The 17145-nt window shown below is 43.3% G+C and overlaps 1 protein-coding gene across 2 annotated transcripts in view; it reads right to left on the minus strand.

The window, feature by feature from the left end:
* The window catches only part of SDC2 (syndecan 2), a 263320-nt gene that overhangs the window by 15417 nt on the left and 230758 nt on the right, over window positions 1-17145 (minus strand). For both annotated transcript variants that reach the window (XM_078686998.1, XM_078686997.1), the window contains exon 3: window positions 3954-4090. In XM_078686998.1, the coding sequence (XP_078543124.1) occupies window positions 3954-4090 (137 nt within the window). The remainder of the gene's footprint in view (window positions 1-3953; window positions 4091-17145) is intronic.

Below are 17145 nucleotides of genomic sequence, written 5' to 3' on the forward strand. Positions count from 1 at the left end.
GCGCAACACATTGCTACAGATTCCAGGCATCACACACACAGCCTGCATACAGCACGTTGCTACAGATTCCAGGCATCACGTGCAACACAGTGCTTCGAATTCGAGGCATCAAGCACAGCCTGCATGCAGCACGTTGCTACACATTCCAGGCATCATGCGCAGCACATAGCAACGATTCCAAACATCAAGCGCAGCCTCCAAGCTATGGATTCAAGACATCATGCGGAGCCTGCATTCAACACCTTGATAAAGAATCAAGTATGCTCTACAACCAAAATGTGTTCCAAGGTACGTTCATGAGGCTACAGCAGCTCTGTCTGTAGCAGTGTGGCTTTCTTAATGAGCAGTGCCGGGTGGTTCTAAAATCAAACTACTGTCACTGGTTTTACGCACTCTAATAAATGGTTTCTTCCTTGGGGAACTCTCTTATCTGAACCCGGGGAGGCTTGTGGGTAACTAAATAATTATTGGGAGCTGCGTGAATAAGTCTATTGGCGCTATAGTTACTGTTGTTTTGTAATAGGGTCAGGGTGTGCTCACACTAGGAGACCCAGAAATGAGGCCAGCTCCTGGGGTGACTTACGAGCGACAGGACAATAAGGAAGAGTGTGGGTGTAGCATGCGCACAGGCGTTGTAAGTTCAAGAGATATCTTATAGGAAGGTCTCTTCACAGACACAGGAAAGGTTACAGCCCCTGATCTTCACCCTCTGTGCCGGAAGATTCAAGCCAATCATTCATAGTTCACTTCTCTCGCCCACCGCTACAAAGGCTCAACTATCAAGCATTCTCCTTCACCTCTACATCAGCTGCAATATTCGAATGATGACAACACTGTGCGCGCTGGGACCTTCTACATTGGCAGACAATATACACATACAAAAACAAACGAAAGCAGGATAGACTCACTCCCAAAAAGTAAATCGCTCCAACTCTGCCTTGAACCCTGCTCATACCAGCTAAAAATCAGCCGGTGTACTGACCTGACTATCACATTTCAGGGTTTGAAAAGTAAATAATCCACCAGAAAAGACTTTTAGCAACATATTGGGAAAGCACTAACATTGTATGGCCTCTTTGGTCACACTTAAGTGATAATTGTGTGGATTATCAATATGGTACTAGACTTTTTTCTTCCCCAGATGCTCATCCCCTACCAAATCCTTAGAATTTGCCATAATTCTTCTTTATTCTTTGACGTCATATCAAGAAAAATCAGTTGGTTTCCTCTAGTGTTATGTTATAGTGCAAAATTAAGCTCTCTCTTCCGGCTACCAACACTACTAGGCCACAGTCCAGACTCCCCGCGTCCTTTCACACATTATCAGAGGTAATGCTCTTCTCATTGCCATCCCTGATTTCTTAATAAACCCACTTCTCATTAATACTAATGAAATCATTTCTCAGGCAGCAGCTCAATTAATTACCAACCAAAGTTTGAGCACATTTTCCCTACTTCGAAGATTGATCCCGACTCCCTCTCGCTGCCAGACTAACAGTTGTGCGTTATACAAAGCTCCCGAGAAAACCAGATGATCTAGCCTCCAAAAGTAACGCTTCTGGTGGATCACTCTCTACTAGGAGCACAATCCTTGCCAAGCATGAAGTCCATAAGCCAACAAGTCGTTTTGTCCATAAGCCAACAAGGCTCTGGGACGACCACCCCCTGAATCTTCCACTTTCTCCCTCACCGGTGCAGTTCAGGGAAGAATGGCAAAACCGACTTTTCACTATCTTCTTCCTTTTCTGGCCGCAATCTCTTCTTCACCTTCCTTCTCTCTGAAATAATTATATTTTTAACAGTTTGTTTTGCCTGACTTCTTATTGTAAGTTAACTGAATGCTTCTTGTGTACACATGTATCCTTGTTTTGCAGTACACAGTGCTGGGCCACACTCCAAAAATACCTCCAATAAATAAAAAATAAAAAAATCAATAAAATATGGATTAGGTGGCAGCATCATTGGCAGCATGATCAGCATCCTCGATTGCTGTAGAAATGTTGGTCTGTCAATGTTCCAGTTCAGTAGGACAGCAACTTCTCAAAGTGAGTGATGGAAGAGCACGAAGAAGGACTATGTCAAATATATTGGACTCCATTTTTTAACAATGCCATCGTTACAAATAGTTGACTATACACATTCTTGGATGTATTATAAACGTAACCAGTACATATGGAATTACAAACCATACATTCCTCCGAAAATATAAAAACAAGAATGGAAAGTTTGTCTTACATAAACGCAGACATAATTTTACAAATAACAAAAACACTAGGCATCAAGTAAAATGGCTACCAAGTCAAAGTAATACATACATAACATACTATACATATATACACACACACAAATAAAATGTCATCATTCGTTATAAGGTAAACAACTCACATCTACATTCTACCTTTTACAACTAATCAAATTAATAATTGGAATAAAGTAACAGTCCTTCATCCAGTTTCAAACAGTTTATCATCTTATCGTTGCCTGTTTTATCATGATTTTAGATAGTAATTGTGGTAATCTCAATTTGAGTTTACCTTCTAATGGATGTCATGTTATGTTATCATTACACTTCAATTAGACAAATCGCAGTTGTGATGCCCCGTATAATATATTGTTACTCGATAGTTCATGCATTCTCTTCTGATGGTGCCATTGTGTTCAGCAATTTTTATTTTAAGTTTGTGTATTCTGCTGCCCACGTACAAAAGACTACAGAGGCTGTGCAACACAGACGCAATGAGTACTCCTACAGTGGAGGAAAGACAGGATATTAAATGTTCTACTATTACTACCAATAACCTTACTTAATTCGTTCAAAGGAGCATACATTACAATCACGACAACAGAAAAACAATCGGGGGTACTGTGAGGTTTGCACATAATTCTCATGAATTTGTTTCCAAGTTTTTCTTCTCTCAAAAACGTCCTTTCAAGTGACAGGGACAGAGAGTTTTCAAATACTGCGTCCAGCATTTATAGTGACCGTGTTTATTAACAATAGTCCTAAATCTTCCACTGTGATTCAAGAATGCATTAGGAGAAATATTTCATTATATGCAATATTAGACCTTGCAAACTGTCCCATATTTGCTTTAGAGTTTGGATAGTCATTCCTGCTTTTTAAATCCATCTCTTCTTAAAGGTGATTATGCAATGCTTTGAGTGTTTCATATGTTCCTTCTCAATCATTAAAGCTGTTTTAATATATTTGGTATTAATACAGCAGTTTAATTTTTAGTCTTAACGAATTCACCAATTCTTCGGATGGCTAATTTCTTCCAATCCTTGAGACTAGGCGTTGATTTATTTTATAGAACCCCCTCATTAGATTGGCATATGAAGGGACGAGGGTGCGCCTATGGTGGTACCACATGGATATCGGTAATAATTGCCCTTGAGGAGGAAGTAGTTATTTGATATAAAGGTAGCCACATCCATTAACATCTTGGAGATGCTCAGATAATAGTCAAGTCAAGATAATAGAACTATCTATGCCTGTGCCTAGGTTTTCAGCGGGTTCATGCTGAATGGATACAGTGAGATCTGGGACTGGAGGACTTTTAAGTGTCTATGACAATGTAACTGTTGAGGTGGCTTTCAGGTAAAGAAGATCATCAATGTAAAGGTGAAAAGAGATGTTGGAATGCCACAGTAGGAAGCAGATGAGCTCCAAGTACAGACTGAAGAGTGTCATGGACAGCAAATATGATTATGATTCTCTTTGGAGAAGGGGGAGGGCCTTGTGAAGGAATTTGCCAATTGTATTTGCTGGAATTAACTAGTCACACATGATTTGAATTACCTTATGACTGTGGCTCTAATGTCCATTTGTTATTCCAATGTTTTCAGAAACGGACGGAGAAGTGTTCAACACAAATGGCAACTCAACAATAATCACAACGGCTTACACATCAAACCATCTCGGACATGATACAAAGGGACAGCCGACAAACCTTTGTTTGAGCAGGTATCTTAGACTGCGTTTTAAGTGTAGTTGCCTCTTTTGGAGCATCACTAGTTGGTGGGATGTCGGGAAATATTCGAGATGTTATCAATATTTCATCATCCTCGTCGTCTACTCCGAAAGCTCCTGTTTTGAAGAAAAAACAATAGTTATTTGAGATACTTCTTTTATCAAAGTTGTTTTTGAGATAACTTAAAAAAATATTTAAGCAATTACATTCATTGCCATGTATGCCGGTAAGACCTGCACATTAGCATTCATATTGGAGCACTTTCAATAGTATTTACATAAAAATATTTTTACTAATTTATTTTAAAGTTTACAAAACTTTTATAATTGTTCTTGTACTTTACCATAAGGGGAGATCTACACTGAGACTGTGCATTCTCTCTTTGGAAAAGTATAGAGAAAGTAAAAAAGTTTATTTAACTAAAAAGAATTAGCAAAAATATTTTATATTAAATATTTCTGGTTTCAAAAGATCTATTGTGGGCTTACCAAAAGCTTACCTGGGATTACAGCTCACCGATTCCGCACCACTGGTTGATTTGATTGTCAATTTCATTTGCGTGCTTCTTTCTTACTCAATTAGGGTGACCAGATTCTCAAAACAAAAAAATGGGGATGTCTATGTCTATGTTCATAGACATAGAAGTAGGACTACATTTTGCAGTAACCGTCAACATAAAAGTAGGACTATTTGACAGCTGTCAGACATAGAAAAAGGACTACAATGACAGCTACCTCCTAAGACACAGATGAAGAATTACAGAAGACAAATCAGATGTGTGAAACAGACAGCAATGGATTTTTAATTGTATTGTATTGTATTTATTATTTGCATCGCGCAACTGTCACCCTACGGGTATCCTGGCGCCCAAACAGGAAGTAGTCAGATGGAACAACAATACACTGGCTGTCATGACATAAAACAGCCGCCAGATCTATTAGATAGAATCAAGGGGATTATACTTTGGCAAACAGCCATGTTTTCAGGCTCTTTCTGAATCCTAGCAGAGTGTCAATTTGCCTGATGTTCTGGGGAAGCTTGTTCCACAGCCTAGATGCGGAATTGCAGAAAGCTCTGCCTCCCATCCTCGATCTCCTGATCCTGGTGGTTGCTGCCAAACCCAGGCTAGAGGAACGCAGGGACCTGGTGGGCTTATACCACTTGAGCCTTTCCTGTAAAGGAATAGGTCCCGTGTTGTGCAGGGCTCTATATACAATACATAAGGACTTAAAAGCGACTCTACTCCCGATTGGCAGCCAGTGTAGATCTCTGAGCGCCAACGTAGTGGAAGAGCTGCGAGGTCTTTTAAGTGCCAGCTTGGCCGCTATGGACTGGACCCTCTGGAGCCCCTGTAAGATGTATAAGGGGGCCCCTAGATATAGGGAGTTGCAGTAGTCCAGTCTGGCCAGGATCACACTCCTAACCACTAGCGGTCTAGACTCATCAGGCAGAAGGGGCAAAATCTGTCTGAGCGCTTTAAGCAATCCAAAGCAGACACTGATGGTTTTATTGGTCTGAGAAGTCATTTGGAGATCCGCATCAAACATTACCCCTAGATGCGCACGGTCTTGACTGGGATGCAAGGATCAGCTCCCGGCGCAAGCCTGATCTCGTAGGAGGGTTACTGACTCAATTTGGCTGACGAGCAGTAGACTACCTCTGTCTTACCCTCGTTAAATTGGAGGGAGTTTATTTTCAGCCACCTAGAGACCCTGCTCATGCAGTTCTGAAAGGTCTCCATGGTCACCGCTTGTCTTCCTTCTAAGGAGAACACCAGTTGGGTGTCATCGGCGTAGTTTATCAAATCTATTCCATAGGATTTGATCATGGGGATCAGAGGCTGCAGATAAAGATTAAAAAGAATAGGGCTGATCGAGGAGCTCTGAGGTACTCCATGAGTGACTGGGGACTTGGGAGATGAAAAGGGTGCTAGGGTCACCACCTGTTGTCTGCCTGTCAGGTAGGATTGTATCCACCTCAGGGCCTTGCCCTTCACGCCCAGTTTTTCCAGCCTACTTAGCAGAACTGCATGGCTAACCGTATCGAATGCGGCCGACATGTCCAACAGCACCAAGACTGAGGAGTTGCCAATGTCGGCTCGCATTCGAAGGGTGTCCAGCATGGTTGCCAATGCAGTTTCTGTTCCGTGGCCTGGGCGGAAGCCAAATTGGTCCTTGTCCAGTAGACAGTTGTCTTCCAGATATCCTGATAGGGATTTACTGACCACCTTTTCCACGATTTTTATCGGGTAGGGCAGGAGGGATATGGGCCTGAAGTGCGCCGGAATAGTAGGGTCCAGCGAAGGCTTTTTAAGCAGGGGGGTAACCACTGCCTGCTTCCACGCTTCCGGCACTGTGCCTTCCTCAAGGGATTGACGGCAAATCTGATGCATCCAGGGGAACAGCTGTGGCCCATATTCCTTCCAGATCCTATGCGGAAGGGGGTCTAGAGGCGACCCTGATGACACATTATGGGCCAGACTAAAAAAGAGCTCCTCTGTAAGAGGGGTGAAATTTTCCAATGATGACAATATTGGTAGAGGTTCCTCTTCTTCTATCTGTGCCACTGCCTCTTTACAGCTATCCCTTTCCTCCTTCAGTCCCCCCACAATTTTAGCAATCTTTTTCTCAAAATGGAATGCAATCTCATCACATAGTTCTTGAGTAGGAACCACCTTATTACTCATACAAGTGGGGTGTGAGAGCTCCATTATGATATTAAAAAGGGTTTTAGTACTGTTAGGGGATTGAAGAATAGTAGTGGCATAGAAGAGTGCCTTAGCTTTGGCAATAGCTCCTTTATATTTTGCCTGTTCCATTTTCAGCAGTTTTTCATCCGGCTCTGAATAGCATCTATGCCATTTCTTTTCTGCCTGTCGGCATGCATTGCGTAGGGATTTCAGCTCCTCATTAAACCAGGGAGCAGATGGTTTCCTCTTATTTTGTATATTTTTCAGAGGGGCAAATGTATCCAGGGTATTTATGATGTGTTTACAATACTTTTGATAGTTCAAGTCTACCGATTCCTCTGGATCATAGGATATATTGCTTATAAATATAGGCTTTGTTTTATCCTTTGGTAATTTAGACCAATTCCGTCCCTTCCTATAAGTCACCAGGCACTCACTTCCGTTCCCCTCAGGCAGTATGGCGATCTGTAGATGGATTAAGGAGTGGTCGGTCCAGCACTGAGGTAGGATATCAATCACCTTAGTCTCAGCCTGGTTGGCAAAGACCATGTCTAGGATATGTCCCCCTGAGTGGGTTGGTTTTTGTACCAGCTGATCAAGGCCCCAGTTAACACAGATGTCCTTCAGACCCCTCAGATGGCTCCCCAAGGATCCATTGTCCCATAGATTAAAATCAAACTAATAGGACTGTCACGCTGTTGCAGAACTTCTGCTGTTTAAAAATAGTTTTAGGAGGATTTGCTTGTTTTTAACAAATTTTCAAATTGTTTGTGTTGTGGTGTTACATTAATAATACTGACTTCGTGGCTATCTATAATTGTATTCCACGCTCCCCCTATGCCCGCATTGCCTACAAACTAAGAAACACCCCACAGGACTCACCAATCGGGTGAATTTAGCGCTGCCTCACTCCCGACCGCCATTTTGGGTGTGGGCTTAGAAACGCTCCAGGGGCTAGCGCTCTAGTGTTTGCGAGTGCCCTTGACAAACACTATTTAGGGGACCAGTCAGCTTCGCGCGGACAAACTAATAGGACTGTCACGCTGTTGCTGCTTTTGTAGAACTTCTGCTGTTTAAAAATAGTTTTAGGAGGATTTGCTTGTTTTTAACAAATTTTAAAATTGTTTGTGTTGTGGTGTTACATTAATAATACTGACTTCGTGGCTATCTATAATTGTATTCCACGCTCCCCCTATGCCCGCATTGCCTACAAACTAAGAAAGACCCCACAGGACTCACCAATCGGGTGAATTTAGCACTGCCTCACTCCCGACCGCCATTTTGGGTGTGGGCTTAGAAACGCTCCAGGGGCTAGCGCTCTAGTGTTTACGAGTGCCCTTTGCCACACCTCATTTAAAGATCAGTAAGTCAGCGCGCAGCGCACGCGCGCATCGCGCCGGAGGAGCGCCAGAGGAAAGCCCGTCCGTGCTCCGGACAGGCTTAGGGCCAAGACCGCTGCCGATTTTAGGTATTCCAAGGACGAGCTATTGGCCATAGGTAAGAGCGTGGAGGGAATCTCTCAAAATGCTCTACCACAGTCCTCTGTAATGCTGGATTGTGGGCTGATCAATAGTAGATCCTGGGTAAAACATCACCAGGAGGTGTCAGACTTGGTAAATGACATGGACCTAGATGCCCTATTCATCACGGAGACGTGGACTAGTGTGGACACCTCTGTAGAGTTGGGTTTGTCGTCGTGCCCGGAAGGGTATTAATTATTCCATAAACCTAGGCCACTGGGTAGAGGAGGGGGGCTTGGAGTGATTTATAAAGACAAGTGGGACTTTTCCCCTTTACAGATTGACGGGGTGGCGGGGTGGAGCTACTGGGGTTCTCCTTGCAAGAACCAAAAGGTAGGATCCTGACTGGATTGTTATGTTATAGACTACCTGGTGTGGATACACAATACCAGGCGCTGTTTGACACTATTGCTGCCCTTGCCCTGTCTCACTCCAGAATGCTGATTTTTAAGTTAACAGCATGTGCATTATAGGATGTAGGGTTTTTGCTTTAACAATGGCAAGAATGGACTCCAAACAAGCAACTTGCAAAACGGCTATAAAGCTTGCCCCATGCCAGAAGTTGAGAAGGTGAAGGAAGAGAAAGGGAGACAAAAAATACTATGATGCGGTAAAGGCTGAGGAGGTAGGTCTGTCTGTGTCTCTGAGATGAGGAGATGTATGAGAGAAGGACTGTCTGTGCCCTTTGAGGTGTGGGATCGGCTGTGACTATAGGCCTGTCTCTGCCTCTCAGATGAGGGACAGGGACTGTGGCATTTTTCAGGTTCAGGGCTAACTCTAAAATAGATGCAGGATGTTATTGGTGATGTCCGCTCTGTGTAAGCTGCTGTCAAACATAAATGTCTCCTGTTGAGCTTTAAAAATACCTACAGGCACTGTGTATGCATCCATTCTTTGCTGTGATAAAACCCATGACATCATTGTGCTCAAAAACATTTCCCCAAGTGCATTTTGGGGACTGCCTTTCCTCAGGGGACAGTTACTGTCCAATTACATGGCAGCATTTCTGGTCGTCTGGTAGAACCGTCCAGCGCCCAACTTCCTCCTAGGTAGCTGGTCTGAGTAGTGCAGAGAAGGGAACTACAGCACTGACGTGTTGTAGGTCACAGTAAGCAGAGCTTGCCTCTGACCCTGTGTATCTCACACAACCATGTCCCATGAGACAACTGCACCCGCAGACGTTTCACCGCTTCTACGTCACACAGGGCCTTCAGATGTAGTAGAAATACTACCCGAGCAGGCTTGGAGGCTGCAGTAACTTGACCACATCACCACTCCGGCGATTCCCCCCCTAGACTCCCTTCAACCCCTCATGCACCCTGTGCCCTCCCAGCGCTCCCAAACAGGGCAGAGCACTGAAGTCCCATACAGCACTCTATGAAGACCAGGTGACATGACAGAAGTAAGTGGGATAAAACAAACTAGGGAAGGTCTCTCAAAGGGGTGTGGCCGATGTAATTAGGGCATGGCTTATAACACATAAACTAAAAAATCTATGCTTACCATGGTGTCCCGCCTGAAAAATTTGCTGTTTCTGTCATTGTATTCAGATAAATAATACAACATGTAACATTACACCTACAACATGCCAGGACTATTAGCTTTGTCCGTTGCTGCATAAGATAAATAAGCAACAACTTTGGCTTTGTTGTACATAACATTGAAAATGCTTCAGTTCTGGAATGATGAGACTGTGAAAGAACTATAACGGGTCTCTTTTAAGGCAGTGCAGGGTGGTATTGTTGCAGTGGTAAGATTTTGTCTTCATCCTGAGGGCAATAATGGAGAGTCCGATAGAGACCCGTCTCAGCACCTGTGCGAAGTAAGCAGAGAAATGTCCCCCGCTTTTTAAATAGTGTCTCGGTGTGAGCCACTATTTAAATACCGGGACATTTCTCTGTTGAACCCGGGCACTGCACAACAACTGGGACACTTATGTAATTTGGAGCAAAGTGTCAGGACACTGCTCCGGAAACCGGGACCGGCCGGGGAAAACCGGGATGTCTGGTCACCCTATACTCAATGGCTTTCCATGTTGCAGCTTGTCAATCTTGTGTTTGTCCCTCTCCTAGAGCATTGCCTTTTTAGATTGGCTGGCTTTCATAACTTCCCATGCTGACTTCTAGTGAATTCTTTTTTTCTTTTAGCTTAAGCACTTCATGTGATACCATGTGTTTTCAAGATGTGTCTCGTGCTTCTCACTCCCAAGCAAAGCTTGTGTTCTTCGGTCACCTGTCATCTTCTCTACTCCGCCTCTCAATGTTTCTTTTCTCTCTTTGTGCTCCTCTACCCCACCTGGATTCATATTCTGGTGTCTCACCTGTGTGCTTCTCCCTTTGCCCAGTCTTGTTTTTCCTCATATTAGGTTTCTCCCATCTTCTATGTCGTTCTCCCCTGCCCCTCCGTGTTGCTCTCCCACTACCTACCCTATAAGTTGCGTGGCCCTCACCCACTCCCAGACCTGGTCCTTCGCAGATATTTTTTTAAAAAAAAGGAAAAAAGGCTTTCCTGCAATGGTTTTTGTTTTTAAAGCCCAATAAGTCCCAAAAGTGTGACCTTCTGGGCTTGCCAATGCACGTTAGGTCTGGAGTTAACAAAGACATTTTGATTTTACAAAAAATATACATTATTTACTTACTTACTTATGGCTCTTTCAGCTAGCCCTCATCCTCTTTGGTCTATTTTTTGAGTAATTCATGTTTTTATTCTGCTCACTGCAGCCCACAGCACGGGGCAGCTCTCTTCAGCCGCTGGCTAACTTCACTGTGAGAAAAGGCATGTTGCTCTTTTACAAGAAGCACCTGCTCAAACAAAGTAGCTCCCTACAATGCCAGGGATTAGTATAGCAAAGTGCGCTTCTTGAGACCAAAAATATGATTTTGCTTTTAGCCAATGATATTGGCGAAAGCCTGGCATGTCCTACCACAATAATGTTTTGCAAAAACTTTGAAAAATTAAAAAAAACATTTACAAAACCAAAAGGCTGTCAGCCAAGGCCAGACCTTTTGCCTTTGCCAATTCTTGCTACATTACATTTCAGACTATGGGTCTCGCACAATAAATCTTTGTAAATAGAGGGTACGAATAATTCTTACAGTGAGCCTAGTGCTTCAACCCTGCTACTGAGATATACACAGGCTGCTGCAGAAAATACCAGACTCCCGTGGCTCATGTTTCGACAAAAGTTAGAACAGCGCCCCTAATGAAAACAGAGGACGCAATCCTGAGGTGAGACACCGTGATCACTCTACTAAAGAAAGACTCTTGTATTCTTACCTTGCACAATTGCAAAGCTGGCTAGTCCACATATGGCCCACTATTCTTAACCTTTGCATGGATTTACCATGAATGAATGCCTCATGGTATTCTTCTCGGAATCCCTAAACAAGCATTGGCAAATCCAATTGGTCTGGCCTTTTACCTAGCTACAGTAAGTCAAGTACTTACTACGTTCCTCTAAATTCCAAAGCAACTGCCTCAACTGTACTTTGCAAAGTTGAGGGGGTGTGACTTCAACATAAAAATGTACATACACTATGTTTACTCTAATAAATTGTGAATATTTCCGCCTGTATTTATCATATTTATTTTTGGGCCATTTTATCTGTATTTATCCATATTTATTTTGTGTCTTGTGTATATATAAAGGTATAAAACTGTACATTTACATATTTATTTAACCCATAGACGCGCACTCCTACTTTGAGGTCTGTCCTGTTTTAGCTCGTTAAGCTGCCAAATATTACATAACAATACATCCACTGGTAATTATTATCATTATACCACAAATATATGTTGACACCTGCAGTTATTTAAAAATATGTCATTGTGTTTTTAATTTCCCATGCTGTCCATCTGCTCAGCTCTTGGGCTATAATTCATGTAAGACAGCACGAAAAGTCACTTAAAAGGAGTACGATTTTCTGTATTTATCCACTTTTAAAAATAAATGCAGACAGAAAACACATTGTGTTCGTCTGTATTTATTTGTAAAAAGGGAACACAGGGAGCCTTAGTTATAAACCCATTTTTTGTGGGTCAGGAAATTCTAAACAAATAAAAATGCATTTATATTATGTGTTTATCTTCTCACATCTGCATGCTTTAGCGACAGAGGTCAAATATCAGTCTATGACTTCTGACAAGTTGCTGCTTATTCTTTTAACATGGGATTTGTGTTTACTTTACTTTCTCAGACTGCAAAGTGAAAGGACTTTTTAAAATTAAGTTGTATTTTTTTGTGACACAAAAAATTTAAATATATGTAATTAACTGTATGGGTTCAGCTATTAGGAAAATAAAAATGAAGTACATGGTTTTGTAATTCTCAAGTGTCCTGAAGACAGAGACTGTAATAGGCTCAAAAGACACTTTAATTGGTAATGCACAAAGATAAAAATTCACCGAGACCCCATTTTCACATATTATCATTTGAGTAATGCATGCATGCAAAGTTACTGTCCATTATAATGGAAATGTGCTGTCCGTAAATGTCAATGCGGCACCATCGCTTTAGATACATTCAAAACCACCCCTACTCATGTCCATTAAAGGTAGGTGGGTCTCAAAAGTTTGTCGTTCTAAAGGGTGGGTGTGGTTCTAAAACATTTGGGAACCACTGGTCTAAAAAGAGTTCTATTCTTGGGGAACTATTTTTTTATGTAAATATACATGTGAAAGGTTCAAATGTAGTCACTCAAAGTGAAAGCATCTAATGGCTAGAGGGGACTGATCTGTGGATTTATCCTTTGTGCTTTGGTGGGAGGAAGCATAAAATGAGTGATAACTCAGCATACCAATGGTAAAAGAGTGAGGTTAGAGAAGTTGGAAACAGATTTTTGAGTTGTTTTTTTTTTAACTCTGGTCTGGAAGAGGCGGACATATTTTTGGCTTTGTAACTGCTGGTTTTATTCTGTCAACCTCTTCAATAGCTAAAATCTGCCAACTCACACTCCGCTCCAACAGGCTGTTAAAAGAGCTCACTAGCACAGATAAACGTCAGCAAAATCTTTCTACGATCTGAACTTCAGCCTGCATAAGGCAGTTGGGGAGTGGGGGGTGAGTTGGTAACATTTGCTAATGCGGGTTGCGTTCGTGACACGCAGCAACTTGTCCTGTAGGGGTCTCAGTGCACTATCAACCTTTACATAACATTAGTGCAGTCATCAGAGGATAAATCATGAGAAGATTAATAGGAGAGGTTTAAGGACTTTCCAAAGTTCCATGTGATCTGAGATTGTTCTAATCTTAAATGGCACAAAGTCCAAGACTATGCAAGAAATCTTGGCAATGGGAACGGCAGGTGCCTGTACATAGGCTGTTACAGAAGATGCCCAATTCTAACGGTTCCGGTGATACATATGGTGCTTGCTACCAGAAGATGCAGTTCTCAAATGCGGACACTCCATCAGCTCTACCTGCAGCACCTTGAGGCATTAACATCTATGCACCTGGGCTTTATGTGGAATTCAGGTTCTGCATAGCAACTAAATAATCAGTTACATAGACACTCAGATGACCAATGTATTTTTATTCAACCAACACTACGCTTTCAGTGTATTTTCCAGGTATACTGTTTACATTTTCAAATGTCCTTGTATATCGAGCAGAAATCTAATCACACATCATACTCCCTTTAGAACTCTGCACATAGCTATCCTGTTGCTCCCAAATCCCCTAGTCTCATTTTTCTCATTCATTCTTTAGGCGTTTAACCCATACTTTCTCAAACGTTTCTGAAGCACCTCAATGGATACAAAGCCATTATCCTATCATTAAAAACACCAGGAAAAGGCTGACTATTTGCTCCCAATCAGGGTTATTTTGTTACTCGATTTCTAGCTACTTTTATGGATTCCCTGAGCAGTTGAAGCAGAATTTGAGAACAAAGGTCGCATAGGCGTTTCTTACATATTCCAAGTGAAGGGAAAATTAGATGCAAGGCTGGACTCCTCTTAGAAAGCTCCTCAATAGGCCACTAGAATAGGACGATATTGAAAACAAACTTCAAATGTTGTCTGTGTTATGCAAATATACTCTCATACAATGCTGTGTTGGTAAACGCCCAAATAGTCTTGAAAATATCAACTATTAGAAGCAAATATGGATGTTTTAAATTAGTTCGAGGCCTGGCCTCCTCTAACATGATGATGAACAGTGAAAGCTTGGATATCACTAACTCTCTTGGCGGATGTTAAGGCTAAAAGCAGTGATACCTTCCACGAAAGATACTTCAAGTCAGCTCGATGGATGGGCTCAAATGGGTGACGCATGAGTTGACCCAGGACCACATTCAGATGCCACAAAGGAGGTGGACGACGTACTGGAGGGAACATTCTAAAGAGGCCTTTAAAGAACTGTTGGATAATTCTAGATGAATACAGAGAATTGGACCCATCCTGTCGATATCTGGATATTGCAGCCAGAAATACCTTCAAAGTAGCATGGGACAGACCTGTTCGTGCCAACTGCAAGAAAAAAGGAAGAATTTCCTCAGGCTTTGCCAAAAAGGGGTGAACACCTGCTGAACGGCACCAGATACAGAAGCGTTTCCATTTGAGACTGTAAGTCTTGATGGTTGCGGGTGCTCTAGCTTTGGCCAACACCTCTTTACAGTCTGCAGGGATGTTCAAGTGTGCAAGCTCATGGTGTTCAGGAGCCAAGCCGCTAATCTCAGCGATGCTGGGTCCGGATGGAAGACTTGACCTTCCTGAACACTGAGCAAGTTCGGGATTGGATGTAACTGAATTGGTTTGCTCTCTGATAGTAGGAGGAGCTCCGTAAACCAATACTGGCGCGGCCATCTGGGCGCGATCAGGATCAGTCGGCAAGGTTCCTTCCTCATCTTCCGCAGAACCTTGGGGACTAACGGAATCGGTGGGAAAGCGTACGCAAACCTCAGGGACCAATCGAGGGAGAATGCATTCCCCAGAGAATTCTTGTGGGGGTGCCAGCTGGCGAAGCTCAGGCATTTGCTGTTGGTACTTGTCGCAAATAGGTCCAGGTCTGGCCAACCCCACTGATGAAAGATGTGGTCCACTGTGTTCCGGTGAAGCTCCCATTCGTGGTTGGTGATTGTTGTCCTGCTGAGTGCATCCGCAAGGACGTTTTCCGTTCCCGGAACATGCACCGCATGCAACTGTACATTGTGGTGAAGAGCCCATGTCCATAATTCCTGCGCCTCTTGAGACAGGAGAAGAGATCGAGTTCCTCCCTGTTTGTTGATGTAGTGCATACTTGTTGTGTTGTCTGTTCTTATCAACACATTGGTGTTCTGAATGATGGCACAAAACGCCTTGAGGGCAAGAAAAATGGCTCTCAGTTCCAAACGATTGATGTGCCACAGTTTCTGTTGCACAGTCCATTTGCCACTGATCGTGAGGCCTTGCAGATGAGCCCCCCAGCCCTCGAGGGATGCATCTGTAGTGATGGTGAGACTTGGTGGTTCTTGAAGGAACGCATGACCCTGACTGAGATGACACCTCTGTGTCCACCACAGAAGAGACTCCTTCATGAGTGGTGTGATTTGAATGAGGTCCTCGAAAGTGCCTGAAACCTGTTGCCACTGCAGGGCTAGTTCCTCCTGCAGCGGCCTCATTTGAAGCCGGCAATTTGGAAGTAATGGAATACAAGCCGATGCCATCCCCAGAAAGGATTTGTATAGTCGGACAGAAACTGACTTTCTTTGCATGAGATCTTGTGCTAGCCGACTTATTTTCATTTGTCTCTCCTTGGAGACGAAAGCTTTGCATTTGTGAGTGTCCAACATTGCTCCTAAGAATGCTATTCTTTGAGACGATTGCATTTGGGATTTGGAGAAATTTATTGTCAGGCCTAGAGACTGAAACAGGTGGAGACACTGGTGAAGGTGACGTTGAACGGTGCCATGAGAATTGGCCTTTATAAGGCAATCGTCCAGATATGGGAAAATTTGTATTCCCTCCAGCCGGAGGTGCGCAGCTACTGGAGCTAAAACCTTCGTAAAAACTCTTGGAGCTGACCGTAGTCCAAAAGGAAGGACTTTGAATTGGTAGTCCCTGCCAGCCACCCTGAAGCGAAGGAATTTCCTGTGGCGAGGTAGGATGGGGATGTGGAAATATGCATCTTGGAGGTCTAGGGTGACCATGCAATCTCCTGCTGTTAGAAGATGCAAAATTTCTTGAAGAGAGAGCATCCGGAACGTCAATTTCCTTAGATATTTGTTTAATGCACGAAGATCGAGGATCGGGCGCCACTCCCCGTTCTTCTTTCTGATCAGGAAGAACCTGGAGTAAAATCCTAGTCCTCTCATCCTCTGAGGAACGGTCTCGATAGCTCCTTTTTGTATCATCATTTTGATTTGGGTAAGCAGCTCCTTCAGGTGAGCTGGAGGCGGGCCCTTTGGCGGTACATTTGGGGGAAATTTTTCGAATTCTAGGGCATGGCCCCTGGCGACAATATCCAGGACCCATTTGTGCGTTGTTATCGACTGCCAATTGGAGTAAAATTTGGAGATTCTTCCGCCAAGTCTTTTGAGAGGGTGGAAAGACGGTGGTGGCAGGTGAAAAATATCATTGTCGCTTGTCCTTGCCGCGGTAGGTAGCCTTACCCCTGTTTGGGGTGTATTGGGATCTTTTCTGCCCATAAGACTGGTAGCGCTGATTTTGGTAGCGCTGATTACCCTGACGGTATGAGGATTGTTGATGTTGTTGCTGGTATCCACCTCTATTGAAGGACGTTCCTCGTCCTCTCGCTCCTCGAAAGGGCGGCTTGTGAAATTGTAGAGTGCCCAAGGATTTGGCCGTTTCGGTATCCTTCTTGATAGTCTGTAAGGCCTCCTCTACCTTGGGGCCGAATAAATATTCGCCATCAAATGGCATGTCTAGAACTCGGTTTTGTACTTCCTGTCTGAAGGCAGTGGAACGTAACCACCCCTGTCTACGGAGAACCGCAGCCCCTGCTAATTGGCGAAAACCTGTAGATG

The sequence above is a fragment of the Lissotriton helveticus genome, chromosome 4_1 (genome assembly GCF_964261635.1).
Source record: "Lissotriton helveticus chromosome 4_1, aLisHel1.1, whole genome shotgun sequence".
NCBI lineage: Eukaryota > Metazoa > Chordata > Amphibia > Caudata > Salamandridae > Lissotriton > Lissotriton helveticus.